Consider the following 17,478-nt stretch of genomic DNA (forward strand, 5'->3'; position numbering starts at 1 on the left):
CAAAGGCTCCTCCTCAGGTTCCCTGGTTCAGGGCGAGGAGTCGAAGTGGCCCCGTGGAGCAAGGCCTTCTAGGGCTTTAGCTCCGACAGCATTCCAGGACCTAGGCGCCCCCAGGCGGGGTGGCCCCCCTCAGGTCTAACTCCGGCCCCGCCAGAAGCAGACCTGCCTCTGCAGAGAGGAAAGTCCTTGGACTTCGGCTTCCTTTGATTCGCGGTGTCTTCGGGGGATGGGTGGGGGGGCCTGGTTGATTCCCGCTGCACCCTGGGGTCTGCCCTAAAGGTCATATGAAGAGCAGAGCCCAGATGCTCTGAGGACTTTTCAATGCCCTCCACAGGTCAGGGAGGCTGCCCGCTTGGTGAGCTCAGCTGCTTGGCCATACATCTCTGGGCCCACCACACAAACTGAGAGGCCTCAAATGCCACCAGCACCTGCCAGCCCATCTCTGGCACAGCGGGGCTAGTGCCTGTCAACCAGTCTCATTTTCCAACCTGTTTTCCAAGCACTGGCACAGCTGAGGCCCTGCTGGGACGCATGGCCAACTTTCCTCCATAACCAGGACTCCCCAGCTTCCCCGCCACATCCACAGCTTTCCCCCAACATCCTTCCTCCAGGTCAATGGGTCCTTCAGCCACATTTTTGCCCCCTGACCCACCCAGGCCTCCCTCACAGAACCTGGGGTCTGTGGGCTGGAATGCCCCTTAGAGATGTGCCCCCTCCCTCCCCCATGGTAGGACTCAACCCTCCACATACCCGCCCACCCACCTCCCTGGGCTTGTAGACCTCCTAGGACCGGGAGCTCCCTCCCTCTCCTGGCAGCCACCTGGTGTTCAGACAGTGCTTTCTGGGAGGAGTGCTTTCTTGCATTGAGCTTGAGTCCACATTTCCAGAAGCTTCTACCTCTGGGCCCCTTCTTTCCCCATTCCTGAGAGGCCCAGCAGCCTCTCTGTTCCCTCCCCAGCCTCCAGCTTTTCCAGAGGAAGATGCCTGGGAGGTGCTATGATTCCGGTGGTGGGCGGCGGGTGGCTGGTGGTGGGGTGGCGTGGGCAGGGAAGCTGCGGCCTGCTGCCGAGTCTTCAGCGACCATCTCCATGGACTGAGGGCTGGCCAACAGGCTTTCCATGCAGGGGGATGGTCTCCATAACCTCTCAAGATGGTCTTCGCCTCTCAAGGCCCTGCCAGTTCCTTGAGGTCCCGTAGACTGAACTGCTGAGGTTGGGGAGGCCTGTTTAGCACACTGGTTCCATGGAGCTGGGTGGAGGAGGGAGATTTTCTTCCAGAGTACACAGGAGCTGGTTTCTTCCCGGTCCTCAGGAGCAGAGGATATGGGGAGGGTTGGGGGAGGCTGCCACACTGCCGTGGTTTCTTCCTCCAAATTCCCCAGTCCTAGGAAAGATCCACAGAAAAACCCACAAGAATTTGAATGTCTGAGCTGGGGCTGTGATTGAAATGAAATTTTCTAAAAGGAAAGAAAGAAAAACAAAAGCAAAAAAGAGGGGAAAGAAAAGCTTAAAAAAAAAATATCCCAAAGGCCCTGACGGCCCTCAGCTTCCAGAAGGGTCTGAGGCAGCAGCCACGTGGAAGGGTAGAGAGCGACCTTGAGGCACTTCGCTGGGCCTGTGTCGGGGCCTCCCAGGCTGAGGTCCCTTCCTGTGACCCCCCGGACTCCTGCCTGCTCCCTCCTCCCAGGACAGAGCGAAGTCCCCTCCTGTCACTTGGATGACTGCAGTTGGCTCCCAGCAGGTCCCTGGGTCTCCCTGACTCTAGACTTGCCCCCTGATCCCACCCTCCAGGAGATGGCAGGGCAGGGCATGGAGGAGGACAGACGGGCGGCAGCTGCCTGCTGCTGTCTCCTGGCTACTGGGCACAAGCCACCCTCCAACTCCTTCCTGCCTTGTCCAATCAGCAGGTCCCAGGGTAAGGGGCATTCAGTGAGCTGGGGGCTTTGCAGGTTTGGGGGAGGAGGGACTCACATATTTCATTGCAGACACATTGAGTCTGAGGGGCCTGAGGGATGTAGAAAAATCTGTTAAGTAGACAGGATAGGAAGGAGCCACAGATAGCCCCAGGAGCCGTGAGGGGAGCGGGGCCCAGCATATATTATAATAGTGCTTTGCATGCGCCGGGCACTGTCCCAGGGATTCCATAGGAATTATTACCGCCTGCCATCCTCATTAGCAACCCATTGGGGAAAGTGCTCTCATTAGCTCCATTAGGTGAGGGCAAAGAGGCACAGAGAGGTTAGGTAACTGGTTCAAAGGCCCACAGCTGGTGAGTGACAAGAAATTTCCCTCTAACTATAGCGTGAGCATGGTGAAGAGAAGACAGAGCCCCGTGCTGGGAGAGGAACGCTTCAGTCCCAGTCCCATTCTGCACCCAAGGCTCCCCTTGGTCCTCCTGGGAACCAGAGTCCCCCTTAGTGGTGGCCCAGGAGAACCCGATCAAGGCAGGAGCGCCCCCTCCTGGAAGAGCCTCGCTTCGACGCGTCATCACTCCCGGCCGGCAGCAGGGGCGACGCCAGCAAGGCCAGCGACTGAGAGCCAGCTTGGCCCATTCGCCCCGCCCCCTTCCCGGTGTCCGCCCCGCCCGCTTCCCGGTGTCCGCCCCGCCCGCTTCCCTGTGGTCCTGCCCCTGGGTGGTGCCGGGGCGAGGGTGGGAGCCCGGGGCCCGCGCCGGCGGAGCCACCGCCCAATGGGAAGTGTCGGTGGGGAAGGGGGTGGGCGCAGGCGGGTGGGCGGGAAGAACAGTGGAGCTTGATTGGCGGTCGTGCCGACCAGTGAGACCAGGGCGTAGGCGGGGCGCGGCTCGGAGCGCGAAACATGGCGGGGCAGGACGCTGGCTTCGGCCGCGGCGGCGACGACTACTCGGGGGACGAGGGCGACAGCAGCGTGTTCAGGGCGGCTGTGGAGGTGTTCGGGAAGCTGAAGGTGCCGCTGGCCCAGAAAGCCACTCCAGGGCAGGGGACCGGGGAGGGCCCTGCCCGAGGCCCGGGCGGGCTTGCTGCGGAAGTCCGCTGCGCCACGCGGCCACCGTCGCCAGTTCCGGCTGCGCCCTGTTTCCCCCCAACAGGGGGTGCTTGTGGATGATTCATCTTTGCTCTTTGGGGTGCCCCAGGCCTTCGCTCTTGCTGTCTCCACGGCCTGTGACTGGTAGTTGGGGCCAGCACCGCCTGTGGAACTGCAGTACCCGGGCTGGGCGCTCGGAGCAAGTGCAGACACAGAGGACGCAGGCCTGGCCTTAGGGATCTTGCGGAGTCTCGGGGGACAGATGGGCAGAGCCTCGTGCCACTCTGTCAAGTCAGTGAGACTAGGGCTTGGTGTCAGATGCCGGGGGTGATAGCTTCCAGAAGTCCTCTACAGCCCCACAGGACAGAGCCGTCACTGCAGCAGTGAGGAAAGCTGGCCCAGGAGGTCAGGGAACTGTCCCAGGTCCCCTCGGCCCGCTCGCTCCTTCCCCCAGCCACTCCCCAATCCTGTCCACGACTGGCTCAGTGGCCCCTCTCCCCTCTCCGTCAGTCCCGAAACCTAGGACTCTCTCTTAAGTCTTAGCCTCAGGCGTTGCTCCTAGGTCCTGCTGCCGCAAGAGCCCAGAGTGGGAGTACTTGAAAGAGGTGGGGTCTGCATGCTGCGGGAGATGTGGGGTTAAGAATGGGGGAACTTGAACTCTTGGCAAGATGGCAGGACATGGGTAAAGGAAAGGGTCATGGGAGCTTGCAAATGTACACTGAGGGCTGCGTGCGGTGGCCCGCGCCTGTAATCCCGCCACTTTGGGAGGCTGAGGTGGGCAGATTACCTGAGGTCAGGAGTTTGACACCAGCCTGGCCAACATGGTGAAACCCCATCTCTATTAAAAATACAAAAATTGTACAGGCATGGTGGCACTTGCTTGTAATCCCCCAGCTACTCTGGGGGCTGAGGCAGGAGAATCGCTGGAACCCAGGAGGTGGAGGCTGCAGTGAGCTGAGATCATGCCACTGCACTCCATCCAGCCTGGACGACAGAGTGAGACTCCATCTCAAAAAAGTAAATAAATAAATAAAATAAAATGATGTACACTGGGACCTTCAGTGAATATTGCTTTCCTTTTCCTTGCTTAGGACCTAAACTGCCCCTTCCTCGAGGGTCTGTATATCACAGAACCAAAGACGATTCAGGAACTGCTATGCAGCCCCTCAAAGTACCGCTTGGAGATCCTAGAGTGGATGTGTACCCGGTAATGCGTCGGTTTCTTCCTCTTCCCACCTGGGGTGTGCATGGGCGCCACCCAGCCCCACCTGGGGAAGATGGGGTTTGTGGTTACTGTGAGTAGCTGTCTTCCCAGAGGGCTCCACCTGCTAGCCTGGACCTTGGAGTGGCAGACGGCTTGTCTGGCAGCCACTGCTGGCCCTGGAGGGACCAGCCCCTGGCCTGGGAACCTGGGAGGCTGGGAGGTGAGGCAGGACTGGAGATGGCTGGGTGGAGTGTGAGGGTCTTGAGTGAGCTCCCAGGAGGAGGCTTTTGTGGGAGGGGGCGCAAATTTGCCTGACTCAGGTGGAAGCTGGGGGCACTTGGGGAACTGGGGTCACCTGCTGGCCAGAGAGGAACGGGTAGGAGGCCAAAGCCATGCCCCTCAGGTGCTTCTACAGGTTGAATGTCCCACATCCAAAATGTCTGGGGGTCGCAAGTGTTTCAGATTTCGATGTCTTCGGATTTTGGAATATTTGCATTATACTGGTTGAGCGTTCCTAATCTGAAAATCCGAAATCTCAAATGCTCCAACGAGCATCTCCTTTAGCGTCATATCAGCGATCAAAAAGTTTGGGATTTTGGAGCATTTTAGATTTTCGGATTAGGGATATTCAACCTGTAGTACTTCTGTAAGTACCAGAAACCGAATCCTTTGAAAAAGCCGCCAGGGAGCATATGATGACGTTGTCTGATTTCGGTCTGGCAGGAATTCCTTAGGTGTTTTGAGAGTCCTACAAGAGAATCAGATGGATGGGAGTTTTCCTGTGAATTTCCCATTGCCTTTCTTTGTATGTGACTGCGCCCTGTCAGCCCCATTTAGGGCCGCCTTTTCATATCCTTTCAGTAGAACCTGGAAGCTGCACCTAGTGTTGGTCCTTGGTGTGGGTTGGGGCAGAGCTTACGGAGCCCCCTGGATTGTGGAGGTCAAGGCCCTGTGGGTTTCCTTGGGGCTTCCGAGGCCTCCAGCACTTTCTGTTCCTGCTCTGCCCCCTGCTGTGATGGTGCGGTGACTTGAATAATAGCCTTTACTGAGTCTGGCTGCTTGGGCTTCTGCAGTGTGGATTTTGAGTGTGTTCAAGGTTTACTGTGCCCGGCCTTGCACAGTGCTGGGTGAGTGCCCTCTTCTTTGAGCCTTGTGCTCAGAGATGTTTCCGGCAACCCCGCTGTCAGAGCCCAGCCTCCTGGCCTCCCCCTTCCTTCCCCAACCCCACTTGCACAGAACCTGCGGTTATCTTAATAAGTCACAGAGGCGAGTGGTGCTGTGGAGGCAGCCAAGCCCAGCTCGATCTCTGTTGCGGTCCTGGGGCAAGTGTGGCCTCTCCAGGGAACAGCCACCAGCCCTTTCCCACCACATGAGTCAGCAGGCTCCTAGAGTGATGGCAATGGTGAGGTGTAGCCAGACTCCGGCAGCCTAGTGGAAAGCGCCTCCTTCTTTATGAAAGGCTGCTGTGGTGGCAGGTGCCTGGGGCTCCCTGGTAAGAGCCTGTGGTCCCAGTGGCCGGAGGGATGTTTCTGGGCCTCAGTGTCATACTGGGCTTGGGGCTTGGGGCTTGGGGCTTGGGGCTTGGGGCTGGGGTGCAGTGCTTGGGCTGTGCTCCCCTGAAGGAGGAGACCCAGTGGAGGGCTGAGCTGTGTGTCACCTGCGGCGCTTGTCTGGGTGTTCTGGGACTTCCTACCTTCCATGCGCTGTGCATGTGGATCTGGTTTTGCCCACCAGATGGCTTTTAAGGTGCCATGCTTCTGAGCGGCCCCTGTGTGCTGCAGTCAAGGCCAGGCCTTCACTGTGCCCAAGGTGATAAGCCTCAATTGTGACCACAGACTGTTGCAGCAGGAGCCCCCACATGGCTGAAAGCAGGCCTCACAAGCCTTTTCTGCAGAGGGCCAGGTGGGAAGAAAGTGCTCCACCCTGGAGCGGTTGATGCTGACCCAGGTGAGGCCGGGGAAGGTGCCAGGAGCCCGGGGCCAGCCCTCAAAACCCACCCGCGCCGCCATGTCGAGAAAGAGCCCCGAGTGCTGGCGGCTTCCCTCTCTGCCTCTGCTGCAGCCATCTTTTTTTTGTTTTTGGTCTTGAGAAGAATTTTCATCTCAGTATCCAGATTCACATTTCCAAGGTAAACTTGCTGGAATATTCTTTCCCTAATAATTCATGGAAATGAAATCCATGTGACACAAAAGTAACCATTTTAAAGTGAGCCGTTCCGTGGCATTGAGCACATACACAGGAATTCACTTTTTCCAGCGTGTGCAGAAGGCCCAGGGGGATTTTCTGGCTGTCTCTGGCCTGACCAGCTCTGCTATTTCCCTGCAGGGTCTGGCCCTCACTGCAGGACAGGTTCAGCTCACTGAAAGGGGTCCCAACAGAGGTGAAGATCCAAGGTAGGTGGAATCTTGGTCTATTCTGAGCTTGTTCACAGCCTCCTTATTGAGTTGTGGTGCATGTTCCATTGGACCGACGTTTTCTTTTAGGTGGTACACGTGGTGTGGATGTTGCTAGAGCCTTCTTGAACCCCACCCTTTCCTAGGCATGGCAGGTGGGAGAACTCCTCTCGCAGGGACCTAGAGCACATCAGTCCCTGCAGCGCTGGTGGCCGGAGACAGAGATTCTTGCCGATGCCAGCAGTGGTTCTGTCTTCCTGTGTCAGTGGTGTGTGACAAGCTGTCTACACGTGGCATTTCTAGGGGCGCCTGTTGCTCTCCAGTGGGACTTGCCTTGTAACCTCCTTTCCATCATTTCTTGGTAGAAACTGTACTTAACCTGGTAATGAACAGTAGATAAAGGCGAGCAAAATTGTAGTCCCCAAGTTGATGGCTAAATTTTCACCTTCATGGTGATCTCTCTAGAAGTTGGTGGAATGTCAAAGGTCAAATTTTTCATGGGCCTATGTCTATTCTGGCCACTCCAGGGTAGATAAGCTGGACCCTGGAGTCGTGATTCCTGCCCCAGCTGGCATTGCCACGTGAGTTATCTGGGGCCAGTTCTCCCTGTGCTGAGGTGGGCCAGAAGAATGAGGTGTTGTTTTAGAGCAGCTGGTGGGCAGACCTGGGCCACACAGAGGCACTGCCCTTCTCCCCGGAGCTGCCATGTCTGGTACAGTCCAGATTCTCTGACGCACACCAACACATGTGCGACCTAGCCCAGCCTTAGCCCTGACACCGCCACTCCCAGCCTGTTTTCTCTCCTGTCAAGTGGGGATGAAACCCAGTCTTGCCTACCTCATGGGAATATACTGAATGTCAGACTTGTCAGAGTGCAGGTGGGAGAGACCAGGACCAGTAGGGCGTGAGGATAGTTCAGGAATTCATCTGACAAATGGTTAAGGAGCAGCCACCACATGCGAGGTACTGTTCTGGTCCTGGGGTACAGCAGTGAGTTCCACTGCTCTCGTGGCGCTTGCATGCTAGCAGGGAGAGACAGGTGCGCGAGGGTAGGAGAATTGTCCATGCACCTGCCAGTGGGAAGCACTGGAAACAGCCAGCTGAGGGCTGAGGGATCCTGCAGGGCTTGGGGGAAGGGTGGTGCTGTCGACATAAGACGGCAGGAGGGGCGGAAGCCAGCGCGGCATATGCGGAGAGGAAGAGCATGTGCACAGGGCCCCAGGTGGGCTGTGCCTGGCAGCTTGGAGGCACAACAAGGAGGCTGGTGTGGCTGGAGTGCAGGGGAGGGCAAGGAGTGAGGTTGGGAGGGGACGGGCCAAATCAGGCCAGGCCGTGTGGGCCAAGGAAGGCCGAGTTCTGCTGTTGGCTGTAACGAGATCCCTGGCCCACTGTGGTGGGAATAGGGCGCCCGGGGAAGAGGCAGGGAGAACGGCGTGGGGCTCTTGCAGCAAGTGGTCCAGGTGAAAGTTTGGAGGGGAATGCAGGAGGCAGCGCTGGCCAGATCCTGGATTTGTAGGGTTGGCTGGACTCGCTGAGAGGAAGAGAGGGGTCAGGGAGGACTTGAGGATGTGGGGTTAAGAAGGTGGTGGTGGAACAGGCTTGCCTAGGCGTGCAGTTGGTATTTGTGTGGTGGTCCTGGGGTTACTGAGTGCTTCCCCACAGACACTCTGCTTACTTCCTGCAACAGACCCTCCAGGGCTAGGGGGAGGGACAGGTCTGGCATCAGCCCCAGGCTTTATGGCTCCAAGTTACTCAGAAAATGCCCTGGGCATCCTGGCAGATGTGGCTGGACGATCTGCAGTGTGCACGGCACCAGATTCCCCATGCCTGAAATGCAACAAGGCCTGCCACCCCCAGGGCTGCCGGCAGGGTGATAGCAGATGATGGCAAGGTCCTTTAGGACATGGCCAGATGGGAGCAGTGATTCCATTTGCTTTGGCCTTGTGAGGTCTTGGAGAGGGTGGCACACAGTGCACTGTAGAGGTTCCCTGACCCCTGTCCAGTCCTCAGGCAGCTGCTGGCTTCTGCTCAAAGCCAGAGTGAGTGACCCCATACCTGGGAGAGCATTGGGTACAACTCCCGATTTTCAGACAAGGAAGCTGATGCCCAGAGAGGGGTGGGGCCACTCAGCAAGAGGCAGCGCTGGCACCTGGGTGCCTTCCACCTGCCTCCTGGCCCACACTGGTCTCCTGTACTGAGTCTGGCCTGTAGGTACTGGGCTTCCCGGGTGTCTGCTGTTCGCTGCTGTCTGGGCAGGTGCCTGCTGTGATGGGCTCTTTGTGTTTCAACAGAAATGACGAAGCTGGGCCATGAGCTGATGCTGTGTGCGCCAGATGACCAGGAACTCCTCAAGGTAAGGGGGCCCCTGTCTGCTCTGCAGACGACACGCACACTTTCTGCCCTGGGCAGGGAACCTCGTGGTGCCAGCTGACGTGGGAGGATTTTCCTCCCCTAGTGCCTTTGAGGTTCCTCAGGCCCTGGGGCTGGCTGAGTGCCCGGGCGGGCTGCTTCTCTAGGCACCCCTGGGGCCAGAACTGCTGGAATCCTCTTGGGTAGACCCTGCTTGTCCCTGGGGCACAGGGGAGAGGGCAGCTGTGCAGGTAGGGGCAGATCTCTGGCTTCTGATGACCAGTGGGATGGAGAGTGTCCTGTCCTTGGTTGATGACTTCATTCTTCATTCATCCCAGCGCCTGGCTCCCAAGCCCTTGTGGCCTGAGGGTTTCTCCTGAGGTCCCTCATCTACCCCGCAGTAGGTGAAAGAAACCCCAGCACCCACATTATCGTTTCTAAATTTTGAAATAATTGTTTTCACTCGATGATTATGAGTAACGCTACTATGAACATTCTTGCATATGTTTTTTGACTGAACAGGTTTTCTTTTTTTTTATATCTGAAGAGATTTATTCATGTGACCAATGGCCTATGACATAGCCCCAGGAGGTCCTGAGAACACGTGCCCAAGGTGGTCACTTATGCAGTGGCACACTGCATAAGATGTCAATGAATACATGTGAGATGCACATTGACTGGTTGAACACGTGTTTTCAGTCCTCTTGGGTATATAGCTAGGAGTGGATTTGCTGGGTCACAGGATCACTCTGTGCTTAACTTTTTGAGGAGTCCCCAAACTGTTTTCCGCTGTGGCGGCACCATCTTCCTTTTCCAGCAGCAGTGCGGGAGAGCTCCAGTTTCTCCTCATCCTCACGGGCACTCGCTGGCATCCGTCTTGTTGATTCTAGCCACCCTGCTCGGTGTGGGGTGGTATCTCATTATGGTTTTGATTTGCATTTCCCCATGACCGATGATATGGAGTGTCTTTATGTGAGCTTGTTGGCCATTTCTGTATACGCTTTGGAAACATTTCCATATTCATGTCCTTTGCCCACTTATTAATTGGGTCACTTGTCCAGTGAAGTTTTTTTTTTTTTTTTTTTTTAAATTAATAGACTTAATATTTTAGGGTAGTTTTAGGTTCACAGCAAAAGTAAGCAGAAAGCGCAGAGAGTCCCCACAGGCCCCCTGCCCCACACATACACAACCTCTCCCGCCATGGACACCCTGCACACAGTGGCTCCTTTGTCACAGTCCGTGAACCAGCATGGACACATTGTCACCCAAAGTCCACATCCAGTGAGTCTTCTCTCCTGTGGTTGAGAGTCCGTGGTTCTTCACGTGCCAAGTAGTTCTCTGGACATTTTACCTATTACTTTGGCTCTGGGAGAATGCAAAGAATTATTTTCCACACCAATTTTTTTTTTTTATTTTATTTTTTTTTTATTTTTTTGTTTTTTTTTTTTTGAGGCGGAGTCTCGCTCTTGCGCCCGACTGGAGTGCAGTTGCGCGCCAATCTCCGGCTCACTTGCCAAAAAGCTCCGCCTTCCCGGTTTTTTCCGACGCCATTTTCCTCTGCCGTGCGGAGCCTTCCCCAAAAGTTAGCTGGGTAACCAGGCGCCGCCAGCCTCGCCCGGCTAGGTTTTTTGTATTTTTAGTTAGAGGACGGGGTTTGCAACCGTGTTAGCCAGGATGGTCTCGAAATCTCCTGGACCCGTGAATCCGCCCGTCTCGCCTCCCAAACGTTGCCGTGGGAGCTTGAGCCACCGCGCCCGGCCACAATTTATATTTGTATAAATATTTGTGCTTTAGCAGGCACTTGACCTGCTTAGGTTTAAGCAGCAAGTTCAGCTGCCTCCCTCCTGTTGCCTGCGGTTCCTTCCAGCATCAGCTCTGTTTCTGCAGCCTTTGCATGGCTCTTCGGGTCCCCCCTGTGTGTGCACCACCCAGTGGTCAACCTGGGAGTCTTTGCTGGGCTTATCAAGATCAGAGCCACTCATGCACAGGTGGGCCTGAGCCCAGGCATTATAGATTTGTGGGGTCACTTTCTTGAGCTGTTTCCTCTCCACTGTCTCTTCAATACTTTCTAGTTCCCTGGGGCTCCCTTTTTCTGTTCTCCAGACATAAACCACCCACTTCCGTGACGGTGGTGGCACGGCCAGCCCCCTGCCAGTCTGCAGGAGAACTCAGAATCCTGGTGTTCCTCCCTGACCCACCTGCTGCCATTCGCTTCTCAGAGCGTGCCAGCACCTGCCCCGTGCTTTCTGCCCAGCCGCGGGAGCATTGCGCTTGCTTTATATTTCCACATTGGCATTGTGGTAAAATGCACTTTACATAAAATCTAGCATGTCAGCCATGAAAACAATTTCCTAACAGGCCCTGTGGGAGCTCGCTTCTCTCTTTTTTTTTTAATTTAAAAAATTATGGTAAAGTACACATCACCTCAATTGTACCACGTTCACCATTTTTAAGTGTGTGGTCCAGGAGCATAAGCACATTCACGGTGCTGTGCAGCCATCACCATCATCCAGCCGCGGAACTTGTTCATCTTCCCAAACTGAAACTTCGTCCTCAATTTTTAAACTGTGTTATAGCATACAATTTAGTGGTCTTTAGTACATTCACAATGTTGTATGACCACCACCTGTATCCAGTTCCACATTTTCATCACCCCGAAAAGACCCTGAACCACTGAGTAGCCACTCTCCATTCCCCACAGGCTGTGGCAGCCACTGAGTTACCATCTGTCTGTATGTCCTTGGAGTGGAGTGCTGGAATATGTGGCCTTTGGTGCCTGGCTTCCTCACTGAGCACAAGGTTTTCAAGGTTTGTCCATGTTGCAGCAGCACGTAGCAGGATTGCATTCCTTGTTATGGATAAACAAAGGAATTGGAGAATTCCGTTGGCATTATTGAGACCTAGGAGTTGAAGGAGGGAGAAAGGAGATACAGATTTAAGATCATTAGGTAGGGTCAACCCTTGTAGTCCTGAGTTTTAATTGGGAATATCAGCATGAGCCCCCAGGCTTCAAGCGATCCTCCCACCTCAGCCCTCTGAGTAGCTGGGGTCACAGGCATACACCACCACACTCAGCTAATTTTTAAAATTTTTGTAGAGACAGGGTCTTGCCATGTTGCCCAAGCTGGTCTCGAACTCCTGGGCTCAGGCGATCCTCCCGCTTTAGCCTTCCAAAGTGCTGGGATGACAGGCGTGAGCCACTGTGCCCATCCTCTTAATATATTCTTACCTTAAGGAACATATATGTATTTCCTTATCTTATGCCCTGAAAATGCCTAGAACAGTGACATCCCAGCTGTAACACAGGCGGAAACACAGAGAGCAGCAGTCACCCAAGACTTGGGTCATGTCCGAGGAACTCAGGAGCCAACTAGCAATAGTCAGAGAGGGGCCAGTGGGAGCCTCCTAAGCATAGGGGTTGCAGTAGACAGGCACACTCCACATAGGCCCAAATCCAGGTGTTCATAATGATGTTTTATGAAGTCATCAATTTGACACTAAAAACATAAGCGACAAAAGAAAAAGATCAATTGGACTTAATTAAAATGAAACACTGGTCCACCAAAGGACACCATGAAGAAAGTGAAGAGACAGAAAAACCTACAGAATGGGGGAAAATAGTTGTAAATCACATGACTGATGAGGCACTTGTATCCCAAATCTTTTAGCAACCCTTAGAACTCAATAAGAAAGACAGAAAACCCAGTTCAAAACTGGACAAAGGGTCTGAATAGACATTTCTCCAAAGAAGATGAACAAATGGCCAAGAAGCAGATGCAAACATGGCCAGCATCACTGGCCATTAGAGCAACACAAAGCAAAACCATCATGAGATGCCACTTCACACACACTAGGATGGCTAGAATCAAAAAAGGAAAGGAGGCTGGGCCTGGTGGCTCATGCCTGTAATCCCAGCACTTTGGGAGGCCGAGGCAGGAGGATCACTTGAGCTCAGGAGTTTAAGACCAGCCTGGACAACATCGTAAGACCCCATCTCTACAGAAAGTAAAAAATTAGCCAGATGTGATGGCACACCCCTGTAGTCCCAGCTACTTGGGAAGCTGAGGCAGGAGGATCACGGAGAGCCTAGGAGTTCAAGGCTTCAGTGAGCTATGATGGTGCCATTGCACTCCAGCCTGAGCAACAGAGCAAGACCCTGTTGCTTAAGAAATAAAAGGAAAATCCCAGTGCTGACCAGGATGAGGAGAGATTGGAACCCTCCTGCATTGCTGTAGGAATATAAAGTGGTGCAGCTGCTGTGGAAAAGTCTGTCAGTTCCTGAAAGATGGCAACACGGTTACCCCGTGGCCCAGCAGTTCCAGTCCCAGCTGTCCACCCAGGAGAAGTGAAAATACACATGCACACAAAATCCTATACCTGAGCGTCCATAGAAGTGTTATTCTTAATGGCCCGAAAGTGGAAAGAGCCCAAATGTCCATCTACTAGTGAATGTATAAACTAACTAGCAATAAAAAGGAAATCAACTGTTGATCTGCGCTAAGACACACGTGATCCTCGCCAGCCTCATGCTTGGTAGTGTATGATTCCATTGCTGTGTAGCATCTAGATAGGCCAGGTCAGTGCTGTGGGGACGTGGCAGCCCGCTGCCCCCAGATCACCTTGGAGCACATGATTGTGGCCAGCACCACCATGCAGGCAGTGAGCCCTCCCAGTGCCATCACCCCTGTCCTGGGTGCCCTGAGCTTCTCGCACCTGTGCTCCTGAATCTTCCTCAGTTGGATGTCATGGTGATGCCCAGTCTCTATGCTATTAACAGTGTTGCCAATTTTACCTTATCATTGCCCCCGCTTGCCATACACTGTTCTGAGGAATGCACCAGAACGGACTGGCTCAGCCAGCCGCTGGAAAGCAGGCCACCGCTCAGCCCCATCCTGTCAGCTTCATTTGTTCCCAGCGGGGACAGCAATCCTTGGAGGAGAACAGGCCTTGTCCTGGAGGTGTCCCTGTGGGCTGTGTTCTGTCACAGCAGACCCTGCTGTGTGCTGCCCGCCCACCCAGCAAGCCATGCTGTCAGCTGCACGACAGACACATGCTCTCATAGGTTTCTGCAGTGCTTGGCCCATTCCGGCATGTGGTCCTAGCATCATTACAGCCCAAGGCAGGGAGCACTTGCTAGTCCAAGACATTGCCGGGCAGGCACAGAGTCGTTGATGGGCCAGAGCCCTCCTTTCCACTGGCTCCTGGCAGGGGTGGCATGTGGGGGCAGGGGCACTGGGGGCAGCTGGTCTTGGCCTGGCTTAGGCGGAGCCGCTGAATGCCTGCGGCCTTCCTTGCCCAGGGCTGCGCCTGCGCGCAGAAGCAGCTGCACCTCATGGACCAGTTGCTTGATGCCATCCGGAACCTGACCGTTGGCTGCTCCAGTCGCTCGAGGTAAAGGTGTGGATGGCCCAGGTGGGCAGTATTCACGGGCTTCTCTTGGTCGTAGTTCTAGAGCTTTTAGGGGCCGAGGTGTCACTCCCCCTCTGATGCTGGCTGAGGTGGGACACCCTCCTTGGGAATCTGGCTGGCCAGTCGGGCCAGGCAGCGTACAGGCAAGGGGCGGCTGTGTCCCAAGGGTGCTGGCTGCTGCCCAAGGCCCTGGGGGTGAGTGTGAAGGTGGGATGTGGGACTCAGAGCAGACGGGCCAGGCACAGAGGAGGGTGAGCACCTAGGGTGCCCCATGGGTGGGTGGGTAGGCGGACAAAAATGGAGGAGCCAGGGCAGACAGATGGGGCAGGATTCCGCGCAGTGGGGCTGGTCCTGGCCTCTGGGCCTAGCCCCGATGTGCCTCTGGGGCCTTCCCTGTGGGGCTGAGGGCCTGCTGGGCCAGTGCTCTGGCCTGTGACGGTGTGGCCCTGGGGGCTGCCTTTGCAGCCTGATGGAGCACTTCGAGGACACCAGGGAGAAGAACGAGGCCTTGCTGGGGGAGCTCTTCTCCAGCCCCCACCTGCAGATGCTCCTGAATCCAGAGTGCGACCCATGGCCCCTGGACATGCAGTCCCTCCTCAACAAGCAGAGTGATGACTGGCAGTGGTATGTGCTCCTGGAGGCCTTGGCAGCAGTACCCTGGCCTGCTATCCCAGCCCCAGGCCGCTTGGTTCTGTTACTGCAGGCAACCCTGGCAGCGGTGAGTTGCAGGTGTCCCCTTTCTCTCCCTGCAGGGCCAGTGCCTCTGCCAAGTCCGAGGAGGAGGAGAAGCTGGCGGAGCTGGCCAGGCAGCTGCAGGAGAGTGCTGCCAAGTTGCATGCGCTTAGAACAGAGGTAAGGGTGCTAGCTCCTGGGAGAGGGAAGCTTGGAGGCAAGGCCCTGCTTTGTGACCTCCTTCAGCACGTGAGGCTTAAGTGAGGTTGCTTGTGCACTGGGCCTGACATGTTCTAGAATACTGTGGTGCTCATTCCGTGGGGAGGTGAGACGTGGGTGCTGTGGCTGGGGGAAGGGATCAGCCTCAGGTATTGGGCGGTGCCCACGCCTGAGCACATTGCCATGTGCCTTGCCGCATGTGGTCCTCCTGGCAGCCCTTGACCTGGCCTCTGTTTGATTGTGGAGGAGACCGGGGCCCACGGGAGAGTGAGTGACGGGGCTGAGGCTGGGAGCCAGAAGGTCTTGCCCTGGCTTGAGTTGCTCGGTACGGTTTCCCTGTCTCCCTGTTTCTGGAAGCTTTCTTCCTTGCCCTGATTGTGCAGTGTCTGAGGTGAGGGCTGATGGCAGCCTGGCTGGCCGGCAGGGCAGCCTCGAGGGACTCTGCCTCTGGCTTTGCAGTACTTTGCACAACACGAGCAAGGGGCCGCTGCGGGCACAGCCGATGTCAGCACCCTAGACCAGAAGCTGCGTCTGGTCACCTCCGACTTCCACCAGCTAATCTTGGCTTTCCTCCAAGTCTATGACAACGAGCTGGGCGAGTGCTGCCAGCGCCCAGGCCCTGACCTTCATCCGTGTGGTCCCATCATCCAGGCCACGCACCAGAATCTGACTTCCTACAGCCAAGTAAGGGTCCCTTCCCCACCCCTCTTACTGCCCCCCTCCCCTGTTCACTCAGAGCTTATATCCTGCTTGGGCTCAGGGGCCTCAGTAGTCCCTGACGAGGGACCACAGGGCAGGACCAGGGGCTGAGAGGAGCTGGGCTGGGCTGGGCTCCCTGCGGGCCAGTGGCGTGGCAGGGCTCTGGGCCCCTCAGTGGGCTGGGGCAGGTGCTGCTTCTGGTCCGTGGACCTGCCCATCTCAGTGCCTGCCTGTCTGCCCATGAGCCTGCTCAGACAGGACGGGAGGAAGCAGGCTCATCAATGTTTGCTTGTTTTGTTGTTCCACATGTGAGATCCCCAGAGGCCAACCTAAAAAGCCGGCTTTAGTTATGATGACTACGGTTGTTATATGCGCAACTCTGCCCTTGGCTCAAGGATTCCGTGATGTTTATTTTGTTTTTTTAACTGAGAGGCTCCAAGCCTTCCAACTTCTAACTGGCTGGTCCTGTGAGACTCCTCGATCAGGGATGGTGAGGCCACAGGCCTCTCCTGTCCATTTTTCTTGGGACATTTATTTTCCCACCTTGCCAGTTGCTGGGGCTGGGAGGACATGCAGTGCTGGCTGGCGTGTCCCTAGGCATCGAGGGTTGCTAGAGTGACATGATAGTGTGGCATCCCCGCTGGGCCAGGAAGAGGGGACTCAGGTCTGAGAACTCTGATTGGTGACTTTCCTGCTGGGAGTTCTGTCCCTTACCCTTGGCTGTCTTTTGGGTGAGTGCCACCTGATCGTTGTGAACGGGGGTGGGAAGCAGGAGATGCCATCGCTAGGTGAGACTAGCGGCATTTAGTGCCCGCTCGCTCGCTTGCTCCCTTCCTCCCCCCCAGCTGCTGCAAGTGGTCGTGGCAGTTGCTGACACCTCTGCGGAAACCGTGGAGACGGTGAAGAAGCAGCAAGACGAGCCCATCTGCTGGGGCGGCAGCAGCTCCGTCATGAGTCTAGGTATGTGGCCACCCTCCTGGCCCTCTGCCTGGGGCTGCCCCATGCGCAGGCTCCCTTTTCTGTGCTCCACTAACCCTGGAGGAGCATTTGGGGACCGGCCCCTTCTTTTGTTTTTCATTTTCTAGTGCATGTTTTCCTTCACTTGAAAAAATGCTTTCAGTGGATTATCAAATGAAAACACTCATCGTAGAAAATTGGGGTAACCCAGTAATAGAAAATGTGAAGTAAATGATAGCAAATGCCTGAATGGAATAGTATTTGACAATTAAAAATGTTACTTGGGCCAGGCGTGGTGGCTCATGCCTGTAATCCCAGCACTTTGGGAAGCGGAGGAGGATGGACCACTTTGAGCCTAGGAGTTTCAGATCAGCCTGGGCAACATGGCAAAACTGCGTTTCTACTAAAGTACAGAAACTAGCTGGGCATGGTGGCATGCACCTGCAGTCTCAGCTACTTGGGAGGCTGAGGTGGGAGGGTCACTTGAGCCCACGAGAGGGAAGTTGCAGTGAGCCGAGATCACGCCACTGTACTCCAGCCTGGGTGACAAACTCTGTCTTTAAAAAAAAAAAAA

General features: G+C 55.6%; 1 protein-coding gene across 2 annotated transcripts in view; it reads left to right on the plus strand.

Annotated features, from left to right (window-relative positions):
- Positions 1–2,744: 2,744 nt before the first annotated feature.
- The window catches only part of HAUS7 (HAUS augmin like complex subunit 7), a 31,838-nt gene continuing 17,104 nt past the window's right edge, over positions 2,745–17,478 (plus strand). For both annotated transcript variants that reach the window (XM_017880798.1, XM_017880799.1), the window contains exons 1-9: positions 2,745–2,924; positions 4,094–4,209; positions 6,532–6,599; positions 8,891–8,952; positions 14,248–14,339; positions 14,823–14,981; positions 15,110–15,209; positions 15,708–15,932; positions 16,793–16,907. In XM_017880798.1, coding sequence (XP_017736287.1) covers positions 2,817–2,924; positions 4,094–4,209; positions 6,532–6,599; positions 8,891–8,952; positions 14,248–14,339; positions 14,823–14,981; positions 15,110–15,209; positions 15,708–15,932; positions 16,793–16,907 — 1,045 coding nt within the window. In that variant the 5' untranslated portion in view covers positions 2,745–2,816. The remainder of the gene's footprint in view (positions 2,925–4,093; positions 4,210–6,531; positions 6,600–8,890; positions 8,953–14,247; positions 14,340–14,822; positions 14,982–15,109; positions 15,210–15,707; positions 15,933–16,792; positions 16,908–17,478) is intronic.

The sequence above is a fragment of the Rhinopithecus bieti genome, unplaced genomic scaffold (assembly GCF_001698545.2).
Source record: "Rhinopithecus bieti isolate Rb0 unplaced genomic scaffold, ASM169854v2 scaffold_12667, whole genome shotgun sequence".
Classification (NCBI taxonomy): domain Eukaryota; kingdom Metazoa; phylum Chordata; class Mammalia; order Primates; family Cercopithecidae; genus Rhinopithecus; species Rhinopithecus bieti.